This window comes from Mesoplodon densirostris, chromosome 1 (genome assembly GCF_025265405.1).
Source record: "Mesoplodon densirostris isolate mMesDen1 chromosome 1, mMesDen1 primary haplotype, whole genome shotgun sequence".
NCBI classification, from domain to species: domain Eukaryota; kingdom Metazoa; phylum Chordata; class Mammalia; order Artiodactyla; family Ziphiidae; genus Mesoplodon; species Mesoplodon densirostris.
This window is the reverse complement of record NC_082661.1, coordinates 167034437-167046928: the sequence shown is the minus strand read 5'-3', so window position 1 is coordinate 167046928 and position 12492 is coordinate 167034437. Positions and strand designations below refer to the sequence as shown.

The 12492-nt window shown below is 37.1% G+C and overlaps 1 protein-coding gene and 1 non-coding gene across 4 annotated transcripts in view; one reads left to right on the top strand and one right to left on the bottom strand.

Moving 5' to 3' along the window:
- Positions 1-12492, top strand: part of TBC1D19 (TBC1 domain family member 19) — a 165450-nt gene that overhangs the window by 65821 nt on the left and 87137 nt on the right. For all 3 annotated transcript variants that reach the window (XM_060091586.1, XM_060091580.1, XM_060091591.1), the window contains 3 exons: positions 815-878; positions 2256-2302; positions 6190-6300. In XM_060091586.1, coding sequence (XP_059947569.1) covers positions 815-878; positions 2256-2302; positions 6190-6300 — 222 coding nt within the window. The remainder of the gene's footprint in view (positions 1-814; positions 879-2255; positions 2303-6189; positions 6301-12492) is intronic.
- Positions 1467-1582, bottom strand: LOC132501219 (U5 spliceosomal RNA). Its single transcript, XR_009534194.1, has one exon. It is a non-coding gene; the product is annotated as a U5 spliceosomal RNA (small nuclear RNA).

The window sequence follows — 12492 nt, the reverse complement described above, 5'->3', positions numbered from 1 at the left end:
GCAGTATAGGTGATTTGGAGATTTGTCTTATAAATACACTTTAAAGATTTTAATTACCTTTAGTCTCCTTACTTGAATGATTTGTCATTTCTGCAGAACTATTTAGAACTAATACTCAACATTTATCTGTCACTCTGAGCTTCGAGAGGGGAGAGGTGATAAAGTAGAGAAAAGCCACTTGAGAAATATTCTGGATTCTTTATAGCTGCTCATGAGTAGGATAGAACGTTTCTCTTCACTTCATTCTCCCAACCTGCTATTTATTTCCTGCTGTTGGACAGGATATAGTGAATGTACTTTGGATAATATCCAAGCACAAGTCACTGAAGGCACCAGAAGGATGGTGTAAAAAAAAAGATAAATTTATATGAAAAACTGTCTAAATATGTAGTATTGTATAATATACTGTCTTTCATATAGGAAGATGATGCTACTGATTCACAGTCACACTCTCTTGGCCAGTCCCCCTTGCAATGCATTTCTGAGATTGCTGGATGGGGTAAGAGATGTAGTATGTGGCTGAGGAGCAGTTTTTCTTTGTGAAATTTTACTAGGCAGCACAGATCATTTACCTTCTATTCTTGGACTCATTAGCACCACATTGTAACTGAGCCACCAAGACTACATATAATGTAATAGTTAAATAATGTAATTTAAGTGTAATTCCCTAAAAAGCTAACCATATGTAATGAAATTATTTTTTCTTGTGTTATGGTAGCTTATTTAAGCTTTTAAATAAGGTATTGATTCTTATTTTTCAGCTTCATTGCTTAACTTCACAAAACAAAACCAATTTTAAAATTACCTTTTTTAGAGGCCAGTTGGAGAACAGAAAGAACTTCTCAATAAATGGAATGAAATGGGAACTGATGAGCCAGGTATATGTAAAACTCTTTTCAAAATGTGGTAGTGGGAAAAAAAATTGCCTTCTTAATTGTGAATCCAAAATCACAATATTAACAATTTTTTTGGAAAGATAGCAAATTTCCCTCTCCACTAACTTACTATCATCTGATTTTTTTTTTTTTTTTTTTTTTGCAGTACGCAGGCCTCTCACTGTTGTGGTCTCTCCCGTTGCGGAGCACAGGCTCCGGAGCACAGCGGCCATAGCTCACGGGCCCAGCCGCTCCGCGGCATGTGGGATCTTCCCAGACCGGGGCACGAACCCGTGTCCCCTGTATCGGCAGGTGGACTCTCAACCACTGTGCCACCAGGGGAGCCCCATCTGATTTTTTTTGCTTAAACTTCTACCTTACAGTTTAAAATTCCTAACTTTGGTCAGTGTTCTCCATTATTTTGAGGATATTTAAATCAGTTATCCTTTTTTAAAGCAGCATTTGAAAACGTTTTTATAAAAGGGTAAATTAAATCATTCAGTGGATTTCATAGACAAATCTTTTTCAAACTTTAATTACACTGAGATGTTAAAGATGGATTAAATGTGGAAAAATTTGTGTTTTTTTACCAGCCCTGCCAAAGCAAGGCCTCAAAAAATTTATTAAACACTCAGATTTGTTTCTCTCCACGAAAATCTTTAGTAAAAGGCAAGATATTTATTTGATCTGAAGAGAAACCAGGGTATATGTGAAACAGTTTTAATACTTCTAAAATGTTTTTAAGAATTTATTTTTGTTCATTTTAATGTTTAAAATTGAGTCAATCAATTTTATAAACATATAATGAGTGAGAACTCTAACATTTACGATGATAAACAGATACATATATAAAATTGTTTAGGTAGACATGTACATAATTCCTCACCACTCCTTCTTTAAAAAAAGTTGAGGGAGGTGGGTACTGGGCAAGAAGTTGTGCCATAATAAAGGGAGCAGTGTGTTATAGAAGTTCAAAAGGGAGAACAGTTCAATACAACTACAGGAATTCACTAAGAATGCATTGTTTGTATTCTAAGTACTTTGAGAATTCTCATATAGAATTCTCTATTCTCATATAGAACTTTCACATTATACTGACATTGTTTTTCAATTCAACTACAAATAATCTATTATAAATTTATCAAAGGGGGGACTCTTTATTTCTTCTAGAGTATGTCATCTAGGCTGTCAAGGGAAGGGATTACCTTTTTATTTTTATTGGCCCAGTACTTAACACAATGTATGACAAATAAGTGATATTCTGCAAATGTTTGAATTAATCTAGCTGCATAGCAACATATGAATCATTAAAATTTATTATTAATATGAATTTTTATGTTATAATTGAAATTTTGTTTTAATCTATCTTATTAATTCTAGATTTAAGCCTTTTCAGGCCTGTTTATGCACCTAAGGATTTTCTCGAGGTAGGTTCTATTGGCTAAATATATATATATATTAATGAGGTAAAAATGCAAAAGAAATGATGGTATAAGAACATCTCCAGGCAGAGGAATCACCATGTAAAAAACCCTAGAGCCACTGAAGTGGTGGAATAACATGATTATATTATATTTGGAAATTGCTCTTGGAAAATACATTGAAGTGTGGAAAAATTAGAGGGAAGTAAATCAGGAAGATTTGATTAAAAAATAGTGACTGTAAATCATGTAGCCTGCTTCCTGGCACATATGGGTGCTCAGTGAATTGTTTCCTTTTTTATTTCCTCCCTGTTCTAGTAGTTCAGGCAAGGCATGATAAAGGTCTGAACTAAGAGAACAGCATTCAAAATGGAAAGAATTCAACAGACTTGAGAGATTTTAAGGAAGATTTGGGAACTGATTAGATCTAAGGAGCATGAGGAAAAAACAAACAAACATAAAGATAACCTTTAAGTGTCTAGATTGGGTAACTGGGCAGAGGTAACTTGCCCTTGAGATAGAGAACACAGGAGGAGAAACAGGTCCATTAGTGAAGATGATGAGCTAAATTCAGTTTGAGAGGCATATTGAGAATTCAAGTGGAACTCTTCAGTAGGCAGTTACAACTCACTAATTATTTTAATTCACCTCTCTTTGACTATACTTTTTTTCTTGTACCTTACATGTAATCCATCAGCAAATCCTTTCAGCTTTACCTTTGAAGTATATCCAGAATCCATCCACTTCTTACTACAATCATTCCTATTTCACTGGTCCAAGCAGCCATCTCTTGTCTGGACTATTTCAGTAGCCTCTTAATTGCTCTTTCTGCTTCTAAGCTGCCCACCTAGAATCTGTCCTTTTGTTCTTAGCAGAGTTTCTAGAGGAAGACTTGTAAGTACAATTCTGAAGAAGCCACTCTTCTGGTATCCAGGTGCTTCCTATCTCCTTCTATTTAAAAACCAAAGTCATGACAGTGGCCTAAAATATCCTGCTTGGTCTGTTACCCCACCACCTCTCTGAGTTCATCTCCTATTACTTTTTCTCCTGATTTGTTCTACTCCAGCTGTTTTAGCCTCCTTGCTTTACCTTGGCTTCCGCCCACTTGTGAGGGCCTTTTGCTCCTTTTTTTCTCTGCCTGCAGTGCTTTTCCCCCAGATACTTGTGTGTACATTCCCCTCACTCCTTATGTCTTTGCTTAAATGTCACATTCTCAACATAAAGAATATGGTCAAGAATATTGTAATAACTTTATATGGGTACAGATGGTTACTAGACTTATTGTGGTGATCATTTCACAATGTGTGCAAATGTCAAATCACTTTGTAGTACACCTGAAACTAGCATAATATTGTACGTCAACTATATTTCAATTATTTTTTATTTCAATTAAAAAAAAGAATATTCATGGAAAAAATTCAAACATATACACACACACAAAAATGTTGCCTTCTCAGCAAAGCTTTCCCTGACTCCCCTGGTTGGAACTCCTTATAGCCCTTTCCTACTTTGTTTTTCTCCATAGCATTTGGCATCATATAACATACTATTTTTCTATTTGGCTTATTGCCTGCCTTATCCTATTAGATGGAAGTTTTGTTCACTGCTGCAACAATTACAGAGTCAAGTCAGATAACTGAAAAGGCTCAACAAGACTTCACCCACAAGGATACAGCCACATAAGGCTTTCTTTCAGCAAGAGAAAGAAAATACATGCAAATACAAAGAGATGGGAATTTCCAGACACATCTCCCAGGCCCCTTTCTCAGTTGCACAGGATGCACTTTGTCTTTGGTTTATGAATCTCCAAGGTACATGCAAGATACTTCGGTCTTGGGAGTCAAGGCACAAGTTTTCTGAGGGGTCTTTTATACCCCACTGGTAATTCAGATGTAAACCTGCAATCTGTACATTTTCAATAAACAATGTAAATAAACTGATATGGAGTTCCTCCAGGGGACATTAATAGCACATTATAAATGACTAGTTAGTGCATTTTACCCCATCTTGGCCAAGCATTACTACTAGATGTCCAGGTAACCCTGAAGATAAGATAGAGCTACCATAAACCAGCTGCAGCTGCAAGCTGATCCTATCTTTAACTGTTCTCTCTGTAACAGGTAGAACAGTGCTTAGCACATCATGGCTCAGTAAACGTGTTGAGTGAATGAGTAAACGAATGATTGAATCTTTCACATTTTATTTTTATTTCTTTTCTGAACCTGTTGTCTCTGATACCAGTTTGCCAGCATAGAACATTGTTAGAAATTATTTCAGGCCTTTTAGAATTGCAAGCAGTATCTTTAAAGAAAAACTACTTTGGTTTGAAACTGCCTTTATGGTGCTAGCATTATTTCTCTTAGCTTATTAAAGATTTCTCCCAAACTTTTTCTTTTTCTAGCACTTAAATTTCATGTAATTTTTTTATGGTTGTCTTTAACTGTTTGCTCCTTAATAATCATAGTGTTCTGTGGCCTTCAGGACTGTTGCTGAATTGATCCTTTTATTAGTCATGCTGAGATTCTTCTTTAACTCAAACAAATTTCCTATAATCATTTCCTTAGTTATAGTTTCTGCTTTTCTAATATTTTCTCTTTTCTATTGCCCACATATTCATAGTTTCTTTTTCTTTTCAATTCTGTGTTTTTGAGCTTCCCATGCAAGTATGATGCCTTATTTGTGTAACTAGACTAAAATTGTGTTATTCTATATTAGTCTGTATTTAACACTGTTGATTCTTTGCTAAATCCTCTTTTTTCTTTTTTTTTTAAAAATACCTTTGATATTTTTAGTTTCAATTTAGTGTTTGCAATTTTAGGAAACTTTTTTGGCCTTATAGCATATTCCATTTTATCAGCCATGAGTTATCAGTTTATGAATGCCTTCTTCAGATATGATAGTGTTTCTGTCATTATAATCTCCTTCCTTGGATTCTTGGTGGTTTCTTTCCCTCAACAGTTTCAATTTTTTAATATTTTTGAAGTTATTATTATTCTCTCCCCAAAACGTGTGTTGTTAGAAAAATAAGAAAATATATGTAAGACGAAAATTTAAAACAGAAATTACTCATAATGCCATCATACAGCAATAAATACTACTATACTGTAACTTTTTAATTTAATAAACATTGTGAGATTAATTGAGGCATATTACACTGTATTTTGTACGAATTAAACATAATTTATTTAGGTAATTTCCTCTAATGGAATATTTAAGTTGTCTCATGTTTTTCTGTTTTATAAGAGAACAGCACTTCCTTGATGTTTTTTTCTGCACTATCTCTGCAAACAGCTTTAATTACTTCCATAATCATACTGATAGAAGTGAGATTCCTAGAGTAAAGGCTGTGCATATATCTAAGGTTTTTTTTAGTCTAGTTAATATTGAAAAATATATAAATCCATCTTTCTTGTTAGCTTGGCTTCTGAAAAATTTTTTTTCCCTTTGGGTTTGGTTTATCAGCAAAATCTTATGATGTTATTCACTGTCTTTCTATAAACCTTGTCAGTATCTGTTTTTTAAAAGAGTTAGAGTTGGTTCTAAAATTTTCCCTGGCAAATATTACAGTCAAGCAATTTAAATTTTTCTGTCATTTTCCCTGGTGAAATATTATAATCAAACAATTCTTTTTACCATCAGAAAGTTTTTCTCTCTAACTAAATTTTTAATTTTTTAGTTTTATATGGTATCTGTTGGAATATTAAATTAAAAGCATATTTATAGTATTTTAACATTTTAATACAATTTTATAATATTCAGAATGTAATTAAAGTATATGCATAACCCAGATAGTTTTTAATCTTGTGATATGTACTAAGTTTATTACTGCCAATTTTATAAGTGTAAATAGTCAATAAAGAAACTAACCAATTATGTTGGATTTGTTTTTAAAGGTTTTAATTAATCTTCGCAACCCAAATTATGAAAATGGTGATTCTCATAGTTTCAGGACTCATTTGGGTTTAATCCAAGTTCCTCTCAAAGTAAAAGACATCCCTGAATTGGTAAGTATAGGCATTTAAAAATAAATTAACATATTTTAGAGGGCAACTATTAGAAATATATTTTAGTGCAGCATATATCTAAAGCAGTAGGACAATCTGCTCATTAAATAAGTGAATAAAATGAAAAGTTTCTTTTTTATTGTAAGTATGCTGTATAGAGAGTGAGTTGCTTTGCTAGTAGGATTAAAGATGAGCTTTCCTTGACCTATAAATGTTTTTGCTTATTTCTTATTTTAATAAACAGCATAGATTTATAAGACAGCTTGTTGGAATTTGGGTGCCTGATATATGGCTACGAAACTGATTGAAACAAATTATGAATTTTATTTAAAAAAATTTTAAAGAATGTACATTTCATTTAATTCACCCAACCTTCATTAAGCTCATAACATGGTGAGACACTGAGGGAGATAAAAGAACGTAAGATGAGTTAAAGGCTGTCTCTGCTCTGGAGACTCACATTTTGATAAGTACGTTAGTTTTAAAATAGAGTAATTATACAAAGGTGGGAAGATTTCCTGATAAAGGATATAAGAAATTACCATCACTCCTTCTTTTGTTAATTACCCCAAAACGATAAGGAGCGCAGAAATGTAAATACTGTCTTTGGTGAAAGTAAGAAACAACTTGTAACTCTAAGCTTTAAAGTGTTAAGATAGAGAGCTGATGGGAGAATGAAGAATGACGCAAACATGAAGATGGTCAAGGCTTAATGCCTCTAAAAGGTGGGAGGTATGGATGACAAGTGTGACAGTAATCAATTTATTATCTTTCAGCTCCAAATCTACCTTTTTTAAAAATTAAAGTATAGTTGATTTACAATATTGTATTAGTTTCAGGAGTATAGCAAAGTGATTCAGTTATACACACACACATATTCTTTTTCAGATTTTTTTCCATTATAGGTTATTACAAGATATTGAATATAGTTCCCTGTGCTATAGGGTAAATCCTTGTTGCTTACTGATTTTATATATAGTAATGTATATCTGTTAATCCCATACTCCTAATTTATCCCCCTTTGGTAACCATAAGTTTGTTTTCTATGTCTGTGAGTCTGTTTCTGTTTTGTAAATAAATTCAATTGTATTATTTTTTCAGATCCCACGTATAAGTGATACCATATAATATTTGTCTTTGTCTGGCTTACTTCACTTATTTTATATATATATATATATATATATATATATATATAGAACACCTTCTTTATATATTCATCTGTTGATGGTCACTTAGGTTGCTTCCATGTCTTGACTATTATAAATAGTGCTGCTATGAACATTGGAATGCAAATATATTTTCGAATTAGAGTTTTTGTCTTTTCCTGATATATGCCCAGGAGTAGGATTGCTAGATCATATGGTAACCCTATTCTTAGTTTTCTAAGGAACCTCCATACTGTTTTCCACAACGGGTGCACCAATTTACATTCCTACCAACAGTGTAGGATGGTTCCCTTTTCTCCACACCCTCTCCAGCATTTATTATTTATAGACTTTTTAATGATGACCATTCTGCCCAGTGTGAAGTGCTACTTCATTGTAGTTTTGCAAATCTGCCTTTTTTGCTCTGTTTTATTATACTGGAGCTGGAACTTATAAACATTTCTTTTTTTGCCAACTAGCTTGATGTTAGGCTTTGTCACTAGAGGATTCTGGAGGGACATTGCAAGACAATAGCAGGAGAAATGGACTTTCCATGTACAGAAGCCAGCAGATCAGCAAACAGAAGACCCAGTAGCACTCACCTTGGCAGCCCTCAGTCAACCAGCTCCAGCCTGTACTCTCTGGCAAGGGTTTTCTTCACCTCTGGTCTGCACATTCCTGTGGCAGGCATACCCTCTCCTTAAAAGTCTGAATCTCAGTCTTGAGGGCACTGGGGACCCTTTCCTGAGTTCTTAGTTCCTTCTTGATTCACCCTCCTGCTTAGAAGTCATAGTTCCTTTCTGCATTTGCTAATTCTGTTTTTCCCTGTTCACATTTCTGGTATGGTTTCTATTTCTTTTTTTTTTTTCTTTTTTTTTCTTTTTTTTTTTTTTTTTTTTTTTTCTTTTTGCGGTATGTGGGCCTCTCACTGTTGTGGCCTCTCCCGTTGCGGAGCACAGGCTCCGGACGCACAGGCTCCGGATGCGCAGGCCCAGCGGCCATGGCTCACGGGCCCAGCCGCTCCGCGGCATATGGGATCCTCCCAGACCGGGGCACGAACCCGTATCCCCTGCATCGGCAGGCGGACTCTCAACACTGCGCCACCAGGGAGGCCCTGGTTTCTATTTCTTGATGGGACTCTGACTGATACAAAAAGCCAGATGATTTTTCTCCCTTGAACTTTGGAAAGGATCAAGAATTGGAGATACCACATGTTATAGAGTCTCTGAGGAGACATAGGGCTGAAAGTGGAGATTGTGTAAAAGTCTGTATCAGGAGGGGTTAGACCCCCAGACTCTTCTCATCCTGCATATTCCGGTGACTCCTCCTCCCTCACAGAAGACCAGAGGTGTGTTAATCACTACAGAAACAGAATCAGAAAGGCTATAAACTCAGTGACCTCAGACATAGAGCTGAACAGGAATGAGGCATGGTATTGAAAACAGAGGAATTAAGTGAAAGTTGACCGAATAGTGAACTAATACCCTTGTCCCCTACCACCACCACTATGCCTGCCCAGTCTCACCTTCTTCACCCTCCACCAACTTTATAATGCCAGAGAAAAGGCTAACAGAGATTTGGAGAATCCTCACCAGTGGGGAAAAAAAAAGAAAAGAAAAATAGCTGGCTGGCTATAATTGCTTCACAGTGAAGTCCACCACACGCTGCCCAGTTCTCGCAGACAGAGCTTCCAGTTAGTCATTAATCGCCTCAACCCTAAATGTAACTGACCAGCCTAGGTTCTCCAGATACTTGAAATCTTCCAATTTTAAAGGCATAGGTCAAAACTTAAACAAACAGAAAAAAAGAAGAAGAAGAAGAAGAAATAGCCAATTTAGGGAATGAGTGCTTATTATGACCACCAATAGTTATTTCAGGCTTGAATTTACATCTATACTCACAAGATACAATAGGCCAAAACCTGGTGCGAGGTTCATTTAGATTTGCAAAATGATACAGGACAGAAAACATGGCCTGTCAGTATATCACGTAGATCTTCATTGGAAGTCCTTGCAGCCAACCAGATGCTACTTCCCAGCCCCAAAAGGAATGCATGCAATTGAAGTGCCAAGGCTACATAGGCACAGCATAGGAAAGTCTCATATGCAATAGGAACTATTTCTTATAATGCACATGAACATAGCTTCCAAGTCCTCTCAAGAGGCACACCAGGTATCTAAGACCTATGTTTTCCATTAGATTTTTATAGTCCACTTACAGTCCTCCATTTCAGATGTAATTTACCAGTCAAGGGTCATATTTTTTCAGCAAATTATATTGCTTAGTAATATAGCTGGCTTTCCCCTCCACAGTTTTTTTGTGTGATCCAGTACATTTTCAGGTCAACAGTGCTGGGAGAAGGTAAACCCAAGGTTATCTTCACATGGACAAAAACGTTAGCCTGTTGTTAACCATTTCTCCCCAATAGAAGATGTAAAGCAAACATTAATATTCTCAGAGAGAAGATATTACTCATTAAACAAGAATAGAATTTCATTAAAACAACAAAACAAAACATTAGAAAATGAAAAAAGAGCTTATAGGACTCAAAATATGGTATGCCAAAAAAAAAAAAAATCAGTAGAAAGCCCAGGAAATCTCTATCAGAAGACAGAGCAAAAGCAAAAAAGCCAAAGAGATGAAAAATTAAAAGGAAAAGGTTTTTTGTTTTTTGTTTGTTTGTTTTTGCAGTATGCAGGCTTCTCACTGTTATGGCCTCTCCCGTTGCGGAGCACAGGCTCCGGACACGCAGGCCCAGCAGCCATGGCTCACGGGCCCAGCCGCTCTGCGGCATGTGGGATCTTCCCGGACCGGGGCACGAACCCGTGTCCCCTGCATTGGCAGGCGGACTCTCAACCACTGCGCCACCAAGGAAGCCCTGATAAGGTATTTTTTTTTAAATTAGAGGATCAATCCAGAAGAGCTAACACCTGACCAATAGGAGTTCTAGAAAGAGAAAACAGAAGTAAAGGAATTATTAAAAATTTTAAGAATGGAAAGACAGGAATCTTCATTGTGAAAAGGCCCGCCCAGTACCCAATGCTGTGAATGAAAGAAGACCCAAGGCACCTGAATAGGAGAAGACCAAAAACTTTTTATGGAAGAAAAACAGAGTATATATAAAGTTTCAAGCATCTGACCGCTCAGCAGGAAGACTGGAAGCCAGAAGATTTTTAAGTAAAGCCTTTAAAAATCTGAATGAGACTTCCGGGTAAGATGGCGGAAGAGTAAGACGCAGAGATCACCTTCCTCCCCACAGATACACCAGAAATACAGCTACACGTGGAACAACTCCTACAGAACACCTACTGAACGCTGGCAGAAGACCCCAGACCTCCCAAAAGGCTCGCCCCGCACTCCGTGCCCCTCCCTCCCGCCCGGCCTGAGTGAGCCAGAGTCCCCGAAGAGGCTGCTTCTTTAACCCTGTCCTGTCTGAGCGAAGAACAGACGCCCTCCAGCGACCTACACGCAGAGGCGGGGCCAAATCCAAAGCTGAGACCCAGGAGCTGTGAGAACAAAGAAGAGAAAGGGAAACCTCTCCCAGCAGCCTCAGAAGCAGCGGATTAAAGCTCCACAATCAACTTCATGTACCCTGCATCTGTGGAATACATGAATAGACAACAAATCATCCCAAATTGAGGAGCCAGGAGTCAGTGCTGTGCCTCTGAGGTGGGAGAGCCAACTTCAGGACACGGGTCCACAAGAGACCTCCCAGCTCCACATAATATCAAACGGCGAAAATCTTCCAGAGATCTCCATCTCAACACCAGCACCCAGCTTCACTCAACGACCAGCAAGCTACAGTGCTGTACACCCTATGCCAAACAACTAGCAAGACAGGAACACAACGCCACCCATTAGCAGAGAGGCTGCCTCAAATCATAAAAAGTCCGCAAACACCCCAAAACACACCACCAGACGTGGACCTGCCCACCAGAAAGACAAGATCCAGCCTCATCCACCAGAACACAGGCAGTAGTCCCCTCCACCAAGAAGCCTACACAACCCACTAAACCAACCTTAGCCACTGGGGACAGACACCAAAAACAACGGGAACTACGAACCTGCAGCCTGCAAAAAGGAGACCCCAAACACAGTAACATAAGCAAAATGAGAAGACAGAAAAACACACAGCAGGAGAAGGAGCAAGATAAAAACCCACCAGACCTAACAAATGAAGAGGTAATAGGCAGTCTATCTGAAAAAGAATTCAGAATAATGATGGTAAAGATGATCCAAAATCTTGGAAATAGAATAGACAAAATGCAAGAAACAGTTAACAAGGACCTAGAAGAACTAAAGACGAATCAAGCATCGATTAAAAACACAATAAATGAAATAAAAAATACTCTAGATGGGATCAATAGCAGAATAACTGAGGCAGAAGAACGGATAAGTGAGGTGGAAGATAAAATAGTGGAAATAACTGCTGCACAGCAAAATAAAGAAAAAAGAATGAAAAGAACAGAGGACAGTCTCAGAGACCTCTGGGACAACATTAAACGCACCAACATTCGAATTATAGGGGTTCCAGAAGAAGAAGAGAAAAAGAAAGGGACTGAGAAAATATTTGAAGAGATTATAGTTGAAAACTTCCCTAATATGGGAAAGGAAATAGTTAATCAAGTCCAGGAGGCACAGAGAGTCCCATACAGAATAAATCCAAGGAGAAATACACCAAGACACATATTAATCAAACTGTCAAAAATTAAACACAAAGAAATCATATTAAAAGCAGCAAGGCAAAAACAACAAATAACACACAAGGGAATCCCCATCAGGATAACAGCTAATCTCTCAGCAGAAACTCTACAAGCCAGAAGGGAGTGGCAAGACATACTTAAAGTGATGAAGGAGAAAAACCTGCAACCAAGATTACTCTACCCAGCAAGGATCTCATTCAGATGTGATGGAGAAATTAAAACCTTTACAGACAAGCAAAAGCTGAGAGAGTTCAGCACCACCAAACCAGCTTTACAACAAATGCTAAAGGAACTTCTCTAAGCAGGAAACACAAGAGAAGGAAAAGAACTACAATAACGAACCC